Raw genomic sequence first — 10142 nt, 5'->3', positions numbered from 1 at the left:
CGAGACCCCGAGAGAGCAAGGGACCCCCGTCCCGGCCTACCGTGGGGTGAATCGTGATCCAGTTGCAGCCAGCCGCCCCCGACCAGCTGCCCTGTGCCCCCAGGGCTCTCCCGGCCGCGGAGTAGTCCTGACCCGAATCGGTGCCCCCCTCACCCCCCGTAGCCGGGCAAATGCCACTCCAGCCCGGGCCAGCCACGGGCTCCATCCTCTCCTGCCTGTGTGCAACGCGGCTTCACTCCGGGCGGCGCCGCACCCTACCGCTCCCCCGGAAACTGCTGCACCACCCCGACCGTTCCGCCTGCGCTGCGTTCCTACCTCCCTGCCCCCCCACCACCGCCAAAGGCTCCTCTTTAAACCCTTTAAATGAGACACAGGCACGCACACACAGACACACGCAGAGACAGAGACACAGAGACAGACACAGAGACAGAGAGACACACACACAGACACAGACACAGACACAGACACAGACACAGACACAGACACAGACACAGACAGACACACAGACACACAGACACACACACACACACACACCAACAGACACAAAGACACACAGACACACAGACACACACACACACACAGAGACAGACATGCCCAGAGACACAGACATGCACAGAGACACACAAAGACACACAGAGATACAGAGATACACACACACACGCACATATATATATATGTATGTACCCACACATGTATTCCTTTCACAGTGTCTTCTTCTAAATGCTCCAAAGCAAGGAATGCATTATCAATCTGCAGTGTCCAGAGCTTTTATAGACTGCATAAGGGGACTGTGTAAGGGACATGCCTTCAAGGTATTGCCATTAAAACGACTGCTTTACTAGTAATATCTCTGACTTCCAATGGGAATATGCTTTGTCTAATGCCAAGTGTCCCAGGTCTGGCTTATCAGCTCCATCTGTCTCAGTGACTCTTCCAATAAATTTCAAACACTGACTATTCTATAATAAAGCATCAATGAAAATTGGTCTATATGTATGTAATGCATAAATTTGTATGTGGTTTGTAGCGCAGGAAGTCATCTAATCAATTCATCTAATTCAAGGAATTCTGTGGTAAAATGAGCAGCCATTCTGGCTGCTTAAAAAGGATTGTGTTAGCCAGCACTCCAAATTCCCTGGACACAGAATAGATAGCTAGATGGGATAAAAAAATCCAGTCTCCAAGATTTTCATGGAAGAGTTGGCGACAGTGGTTCACTCAGCTGCTGGGAAAATAATTGGATGGATTTGAGTTAGAGGTGAAAAAGCAAGTGAAAGGAGATGGATCCACATCAACCTATAGATGAGTCAACTTACATGAGCAGGATGGAGCCTCTCTTTTCCTCAGTGTGGGAAACAATCTAATTGAAAATAAATCTGCCTCAGAGAGAATTTGTCACCTGCCAAACCGAGGGATTATGCCACTGTCAGAGACAGTTGTCATAACTGGAATCTCTTTGTTTGGAGTAAAGGAGGCTGAAACTGCTGGAAAAATTAATCCACAAACACCAGAGGTTTATGTCCAAAAAGGAGACAGAGGAGCCCTTTTACTTTATTTGAATAAAAGGAGAGGCCATGGGGCATATCCCAGGGGTCTCTCAAATTTTGGAGGATGCAGCCTCCTTTTTATCCTAATTTCCTGGCCGCATGTCCCTCTCTCTTTCCCCACTGGCTGAGGAACTTGCGAGGCACAGACTTCCTGGAATACCTGATACCTAAGATTCTCCTCTAATGCATAACCCTCCCTCTTAATTTTTAATTCTTATGGAATCATGGTGTTTCCCCATTATCTCTTTCATCTTTCAATATCCAGTTTCAATTATCAGCAAACCTAGTTTGTTTGTAAAGGCAAATATCTTTTTTCCATTCATCAATCAGTGGAATCCTTCCTATTGTTTCTTTTATCTCTCAGTGCTAGTTTCATCTATCAGCAGACCCACAGCTTTTTTGTAAAGAGAAATCTGTCATTCCTCTCAAAACAAATGGCTTAAATTGATTTCTGTGGGACTTATATTTGCAAAAAGCCGTTTCTTCCTCAAAGCTAAAGTATTTCACCACAGAGTGGCTCATTGTCTTGTCACAGCAGGATGGAGTCTGGGTTTTAAAAAACCCCACAGGATATAATTTTGGCCACCAATAATGAACTCAGAATGAGTACAGATTTCTTTGTATATGGACATAAAGTCATGCACATTTGCAGGTGTTGGAACGATACTAATTGTCGGGTAACTGTTTACTTGAGCTCTCCAAACTTTGTCCCACGCTGTGTTTGACTGGGAGTGAGAGATGAAGCTGACTCCTTCCTTTTCTGCAAGGAAGAACATCTCATGTTTCAGGCTTCTGCTGCTCTCCCTCTTTTGAGTTCCACAGCACACAGCCAGCACAAGGAGTTGTGTGAGTGAGGGAACATCCCTTTGGAGAGCGAATTTTCCCTTTGGAGGCTTTGGGATGTTGCTGGAGTCTTTTCATCTGCCCCCAGCAAATCATTATGGCTCTGATGCTGCTCACAGAATAAAAAGAAGAGAGGAGTCTGAAAAGAGCTGAAGGTAGTATAGATTTCACCAAGGGCATCAAGGGCTGCACAGGGTAAAAGCACACTCAGAGTTCTGGCAAAGGCAGACAAAGGAGGGCTTATTTCTGCTGAGATATCCTAAAATCGGGACTGTGACCCAGCTTGAGTGTCCAACAGATGGAAATCGCCAGTTTCCAGGCCTCCACATCAAATATATTTTGGTGGCATTAGTCCCCACCCTCCAAATGTGAGCAGTCCCATGGGCAGCAGTGGAATTCTGCGCATATAGATTGTGCTGGCTCCTGTGAAACTCTAATCACCTCACACAGGCTGCAAAGCTGCTCCTTCTATTTGATTAATGAATCCAAGCATAAAAGCAACATGTGGCAAACTAACCATGAAAGAAAAGCCTCATTAATGTATCATTCTAAAAGGACAATTATAAAGGCGTTGTGAAGGGCAAACAGGAGGAACACACTTGGACTAATTGTTCAGGAAGATGAGTACAAATTGAGAGAGTTTCTCAAATTTTACTGCAGATGATTCTATGACCCCTGGAGAGTCTTTATTGAAGTTTCTTAGGATGATCCTTTTTGGGAAGTCGTTGATGCCTTAAGTTTTAGCTTTCATATATTTTTCATATTCTGTGCTGCCTAGGTGTGTAGTTTTGAGCTTCATATTAAGTGTTAGTGAGCTCTTTCCACAGAGTAGGCAGACAAAACAATCCCTTTTCTAGCTTGATACCAAGGACAATCTTTACAATTTTCAGGCCCAAAAGCATGAACAACAGTGGACTGAAGAGGGAAAACAAGAAGGATGGGACTTCATAACCTGAAGCAGTGATTGGACAATTAACACTGATACACAGATGGACCAAAACTTATAAAAATGTGAAACCTCGTGACCAGTCATTCATTTTGTGATCATTTTTAGGTTCATCTTGGGTGTAGCCCTGGCCAGGGTCTTGTACTGCTCAAGGTGTATCCTTTAAGACCTTTCAATAAATACCTATTCTTAGCTCTGTCTAGCCTCTGTTCTAGGTCATCCTTCTCAAGGCATCATCATCTGATCACGAAACTGAGACAATATAATTTGGTGTGCACGATAAATATATAAGCAAATATATAAGCAAAGAAGAGCAAACATTAACTCTATATATATGTGTGTATATTTATATTTATATATATACTACCTGGATGCAAGCAATTTACAATGAGATTATGGATAACTAAACAATTGTTTGCTTGCTACAGGTTTCTTCCTTTTTAAGTGTTGCAAGCACACAGCCAATGGTAGCACCTACTCAAAGGCTGTCTGTCCACATTGGAGAAACTTCCCACCTACAGTAAAACCCAACTATGCTGTGATGGGGCCCTTAGAGTTATTTAGAGATTTCATCTTGAAAAGGGTCTATCATGCCCAAATCCTATTAACTTCTAAGATAACTATAATTACTGTGCTCCCTTTAAGATAATAATTATTCAATCAATATTTTTAATTGCTGGAATATGTTTATGTATTTTTATGTTAAATTGCCATAGGTCTATTCACAGGAACATTTCTGTGGTGGGTTAAGTCAATGAAGTACAGGGAAAATCTTCCCTGTATTTCCTGTCTTCAAAGAAGTGCTGAGAAAGCTGGGGTTGTTCTGCCAGGAGAGAATATTCCAAGGAGACATTTGAGCACCTTCTAGTACATAACATGGGCTTATAGTAAAGTGTGAGAGTGGCTTTTTAAATGGGCAGATAGTGATAGGACAAGGGGAACACCCTTAAACTGACAGAGAGTACATTTATATTAGATATTAGGAAAAATTTCTTCCCTGTGTAGGTGGTGAGGCCCTGGAACAGGTTGTCCAGAGAGGCTATGGCTGCCCCATCCCTGAGTGTCCAAGGCCAGATTGTGTTACGGATGAATAGTGAGATAGTTGGCTCGCACATTTAAGGGATGAATATTATGTGTATGTTAAAAGAAGTATTGTAGATGTACAGTTTTGTTACTGTAATATGTTGTCCCATAGCCCTCTTCCCCCTCCCCCTTGTACTGTTTTCACAACATGTCCTTGGTAGTCAGGACATTTGGGGAGGGCCGGCTTGTTACTAGGAGGTGTGACATAATGGCACCTGACCTCCAATCAAGATGTAAGAACATCATCTCCACCAATGGACGGCAAAGGAGGAGTTGACAAGACTCTGTGAGGGGCTAGGGGTATAAAAGGCAGAGCATTCATTTTGTAGATGAGCATGTGGCTGTTGGTCACGGAGACTTCTAGCGCTGCTTTTTCTCTTTATTCAGTCTTTTGTATTGTTACGGTTTAATAAACCTTTAAAAAGTGAGAGTTGTTTCTCACACTTAGATGGGGCTTGGAGCAACCCGAGATAGTAGAAGGTACCCCTGCCCATGGCAGGGGGTTGGAATGAGATTATCCTTAAGGGCCCTTCCAACCCAAGCCTTTCTATGACTCTAACACTATTAATCTTTCAGCTGTGTTCCAGCTGGAACAGTACATCCCTCCTGCAACGTGGGATGCGTGTGGGGTGTACAGCTGCTTCGTACAGATATTCCACGGATGTTTGTGAAAAACTTTCTGATATAAAACCTCAAAGTTACTTTAATTCCGATCTTCGCGTAAGCATTGAGCAAACGAGCGTCTCAGAGTTAGCATCAATACTCCAAAAGCCTCTCTAAAGCCCAAAACTCGAGGGGAGAAACGTGGGGTTCGCAGCTTTCACCCTGGGTGCCGAGCAGCTACGCTAACCGCAGCCTCCCGGGACGGCGGGAATCGCCCCAAATTCGCACCTGCAGTGGCGACGGCAGCGCGGGGTCGGGGCGGTCCCAGGGGCATTGAGCGGCGCTCGGAGGGAGGGCAGTGGCGGTGCTCAGCTCCTCCTTCGTCTCCTCCCTCCTCCTCCCTCCCTGCCCCTCCTCCTCCCGCGTTCCACGGGCTGGAGCCTGGACTGCCGGCGGCTCCGCGGCTGCCCCTCGCCCATCATGGCTGCGAGCGCGTCGCTGCTGCCGCTGCTGCTGCCGCTGCTGCTGCGCGGCTGCGGAGCCGCTCCTGAGCCGCCCGAGCCGCCGGGGCCCGAGCCGCCCGCGCTGCCCGAGTCGAGGCTGCTGCAGCCCACCGTGCTGCTCGCTATCCTCGCCCGCAACGCCGCGCACACGCTGCCGTACGTCCTGGGCTGCATCGAGAGGCTCAGCTACCCCAAGAAGCGCATCGCGCTCTGGTAGGGGCCGGGGGCGGTGCGGGGAGAGGGGGCTCTGCAGGCAGCCGGGACTGGGGCACTCCGCCCACGTAGCGCGGAGGGGCAGGGGCTGCGCCCTCCCCAGGAGCCGGGGCTGTGCTGTGGTGGCCGGGGAAAGCTCGCCGTCCGTTCCGGGGTCTGCTGGGATGGCAGGGTGATGAGTTATCCCAGCAAAGCTGGCCCGGAGCCTGGGAACATTCACCGCCGGAGCATGTGTCCAAATCCACAGGCACGGAGAACTCCGGCTGGGAGCCTGGGGCCGGCTCCCAGCTGGTAAATCCCGGGCTTTGTGGGAGCTGGTCGGGATGTTCCAGGGCTGGGGAGCGGGCGGGCTGGGTAGGTTCTGGTGGGCATTGAAAGGAGCATTGTTGCCAGGCTGGAAGATGGATTAAAAGATGTATTCAGAAATCTCAGCATGGGGGCAGCTGCGGGGGTCAAACAGGGGTCGGGATGGAGGAATTAAAGCAGTTTGGGAACTAGTCAATCTGCCTTTGCAGGGGGACAAAGGAAAAAAAAAAGTCTTTCGACCTGACATAAGTGTTGGAAGGAACAGGATTCCTTGGAAGAACTCCAAAAAGATTTACTTTTTTTCTCTGTAGAGTTTGATCGAAAGTTCGCTAAAGTCCGTGGTGAGACTCCTTTTAACTTAAAAAGTTAATATAAGTTTTGTTTTACTTTGAAGGGATGAGGGGACCTTCCTCCCAGTCACATCATTGAAGTGTCATTGAACAAATCTTTATGTGCGTGCTTCAGTAACATGGCTGTAATTTGTCTCCAGGTACAGGGCTCTGCAGAATATCAGTGCATGGATCATCTTTTTTTTTTGGTTGATTTTTTTTCCCCTTTCTTTTCGTGTTGCAGGTGTACAATGCTAGTTGTGCTCTCAGGCCAAATTCAGGGTGCCACACAAGTGTGGAATCATAAGCTAGTGTGTAGCAGTAGGTAATTTCACATTCCTCTCTGTGTATATCTGTGACTCCTCATTCATTTGTATCAGTAGGAATTTTGCCAGTTGAGATTTCCTCATAGCAGATGTGGATAAAAACAGCTATTATCAGACCCCATATGGCCTGTGATTCAGCTGAGCTCGGTGTTTTTAAAGACTTGTGGGAGTTGTAAATACAGTCCTGATCACCAAAGCAGAGTGCATCCTGAATTGCCTCTCACTGTACCAAGTGCAAAGTTTTGGGTTTGTTTCGTTTTCTTTTAAGTCCTGCAGATGATTGGTTGGCTCTACAACTTTTCCTGTTGTACAACTGTGCATTACTTGCATTATCCTCAGTAGACTTAAGGTTTCTGCAATATTGTGTGGAAGTATTTGTGGGCACTTAGTTTAACATAATTTAAAATATGCAAAGGTTCTTATAAGAAATAACTTCCTATTTAAGAGGATTGTACACAGACACAAGGCATGGCTAAGCTGGAAAATCTGCTGATGAAAATGTCAAGATTTATTAAATGAGAATGACTAAATTAGTCACAGCTACTGAAAAAGAAGTTCTGAGGATGCACTGAGTTGCCACAGAGAGTGAGAGGTACCTGTGGGGTGGTAGTAATCCCTTGGAGACGTTCCTTAATAAGACTCGAGCTTTTCCAGAGCTGGAAATGTTTGGGACACAAAGTACCCACTCAGAGCAAGCTCACTTACGATATCTATAAAGTCTCTTGAGAACAAATGAAACCATTCAGTCAGTTTCTGGAAGCATCTTGTATTTCAGACAGAGTCCTTTCAACAGATGAATTCCAAGATTTACCTGTATCCCTGTGTTACTGGGATAGCCTGGGGAGGAGGGCGGATGAGTGGTGTTTGTCACGGGCTTGCATTCTTCCATTGCCACTTATATTCTACTTAAGCATTTTCTTGAGTAAGTCAGCATTTTAAAATGCCCAACTGTAGATCTTGAGAATGAAAACTAAAAACATATCATCTCTCAGGCTCCCATGTGCTCTCTCTGCATAGCTAGAGGGCTGAAATTGAACAGTGGATTCCTCTGACCAATTTATACGGTGGAAGCTTTATGAGTGACAGTAAAGATGGGTTAAGAGATAATGAGTTTGAAGCAGGCACTGAATTTCCTCTGTGTAGTCTGTATCAATTAATCTCAAGCTTTGTTATCCTGATACTGAGCAAAAGATGTGTGCTGGGCAGCCTTGTGTTCCCTTCTTACCTTTGATCTTAATTATGACTTAATTCTGAAAGTGGTTGTGAGCAGCTTTGGAAGGACTTGCTGGCTACTAATGAGCTGAGCAGGCCATTTGGTGTGGGGCCAGCTGGCATGGAGGAACTATGGCCTTGCAGTTTAAACCCTTCCTTCCCTTCTTACTTCCCTTCCCAAGAAGCAGGAAGTTGCATCTGAGCTGCCTCCTGGGCTGGTCCCTGGCCTGTGTTAACCCCAGCTGTTCTTGCCTGGGACAGCAGGCCAGGTCATTCTGGATTACTCAGATTGTGTTGATGACTTCACAGTGGGAGTTTCTTTGGGTCAGCTCAGGTTTCTGTCCTGGTCCTGCTGAGCCTCCAGGGGCAGACTTGGCCATAGGCAGTCTGGGAGCCTTTGGACCCAGCCATCCCAGTGGGAATGGCAGTCTGCCCACTTTAGCCACAGAACCTGAAGTGGGTCTCATGTCACCATAGAGGTGCAATGCTGAAGGGAACAGCTGTCCCTTCTTGTGGAGGAGGAAGGGTCACAGCCATCCCCTCCAAGCACTCAAATACCCAGTGCTGTGGGTAATGGGCTTGGGCCTGTAACAGGTGAGAGTCTAAAGAAAAAACCTGGCTGTTGGACCCAAGTCCCGCTTTTTCATAGCCTCAGAGGGTTCTTCTGATGTGCTGCTTGTGTGGCTGAGCTTCTCCCAGGGCTCCCTGTGCTCCTAGCCCATCTGGGAAACTTGCTGGGAAAGCATACAGCATTGTTTGTGCTGGGCTTGGAGAACTGTGAAGGGAGGGAATGAGATCTTTATCTTGGACTAAATTGACCCAGAAGTTAGTCAACGTGCCCCAACCCTCTCTTTTAGTGGGCTGAGGTTGTGGGGTTTTATTTTGAGCTCTATCAATGCTGATTGTTTATTTGAAATTGGTCAGCTACAGGTATGGTGTGTCTGCTTGTCAGGCAGGTTCATCTTGGCTGCAGTAGATAGTCTAAAAGTGTATGTATTCAGTACATGTTCAGTACATTCAGATCATGTTGCCTTACACCTTCCTTAGTCTCATATTAAGTGATGGTATAGCAAAAAAAGTTGCCTGTAATTTCATCTTTTGCTTCATCCTAGTGGGTTATCTGTTCTCTCCTCTCTTAGTAACCTGGGGATGGAATGCCTGCATAAATGAGTTGGTACTTGGGAGCAGTAATTAGCTCCTTTTGTGCTTGAAAATCCGTGCCTGCTTTTGGGATCAGAGTATGCTTATATTCCAGAAATGATAATGTCAACAATAGTGAGACAGGTGGAAAGGTGGAATAAATCCCAGCTGAGAGATGAAGGGATGTACTGTAGCAGCTTCAGTGAAGGAATGATTTCAATTTAAAAGAACTGGTTGAAGCTCAAAATATAAGCTGATGAGATCAGTATAATTGTATTTAATAATTTTATATTATTAGACTGGAACTAGTTGATGATATCTGAGCATTTTCTTATTCTTTAACGGTTTACTTTTCAAATGTAAAAAAATGCCACATAGAGAGCAAACTTCAGTGAGACGCAGGCATCAGTTAAAACTTTAATGGTTGTTACTACTCACAGGGAAGTGTTGGCTTTCCAACACCCTGTGTTTTTTGTGCTTGTCTCCATTTGAGCAATGAGGTCACTTTAATCTTCATGGTCACTATTAATCACTTAGGAATGCTGGCATTCCAGTCTGCTGGCTCTGCATCTCCTGCTTCTGTCCGCTGGTGCTTTGCATCCATTTCAGATGTGTTCACCTGTGCTGTGACTTCCGTGTGGCAATATTAAACATAGGTTTTAGAAATTAACTGACTTTTCGCTTGGCTCATCCTTTAACTTTCAGTGGGATTTAGTTTCCTGTTTGTATTTGTAGATACTTTAAATTTATTTATTATGTAGTTTTAATAATAGTCATAGACTAAGAAGGGTCAAGAGTGATAGGAGATTTGCACAGCTTTGGAATTGCAATTAATGTCACATTCCTGTTGTGCAAGATGTTGTAGAGAATCTTTCTGCCAGAGAACTTGCATTTAGATGACTGCATCAAAAGAAAGGAGTAAATACTTCCAATTTATAGCTGGGGAGATTGGGGTAGAAGGGTAAAGTAACCTACACTAGATTCTTGAATTTATCAAGACTAGGAATAAAAGAATCAAGAAATGTCAGTTATGAATACTTTCTTGCTAAGGTAATTTTTGCACCAAGGTGCAGTAAAATTACATAAAAATG

General features: G+C 45.4%; 2 protein-coding genes across 9 annotated transcripts in view; one reads left to right on the top strand and one right to left on the bottom strand.

The window, feature by feature from the left end:
* Positions 1–335, bottom strand: part of TSEN15 (tRNA splicing endonuclease subunit 15) — an 89004-nt gene extending 88669 nt beyond the window's left edge. For all 8 annotated transcript variants that reach the window (XR_015274049.1, XR_015274051.1, XR_015274050.1 and 5 more), the window contains exon 1: positions 41–335. Coding sequence is in view for 5 of the 8 variants with exons in the window: in XM_086842720.1 (XP_086698846.1) it covers positions 41–205 (165 nt within the window). In the remaining 3 variants the exon portion in view is untranslated. The remainder of the gene's footprint in view (positions 1–40) is intronic.
* Positions 336–4750: 4415 nt separating this feature from the next.
* The window catches only part of COLGALT2 (collagen beta(1-O)galactosyltransferase 2), a 45476-nt gene continuing 40084 nt past the window's right edge, over positions 4751–10142 (top strand). Inside the window, exon 1 of the mRNA XM_086842707.1 lies at positions 4751–5738. Within this exon, the coding sequence (XP_086698833.1) occupies positions 5503–5738 (236 nt within the window). The 5' untranslated portion in view covers positions 4751–5502. The remainder of the gene's footprint in view (positions 5739–10142) is intronic.

The sequence above is a fragment of the Cyanistes caeruleus genome, chromosome 9 (assembly GCF_971803275.1).
Source record: "Cyanistes caeruleus chromosome 9, bCyaCae1.hap1.1, whole genome shotgun sequence".
In the NCBI taxonomy this organism is placed as follows: Eukaryota; Metazoa; Chordata; class Aves; order Passeriformes; family Paridae; genus Cyanistes; species Cyanistes caeruleus.
The sequence above is the reverse complement of the archived record's forward strand: the minus strand, read 5'-3'. Positions and strand labels throughout refer to the sequence as shown.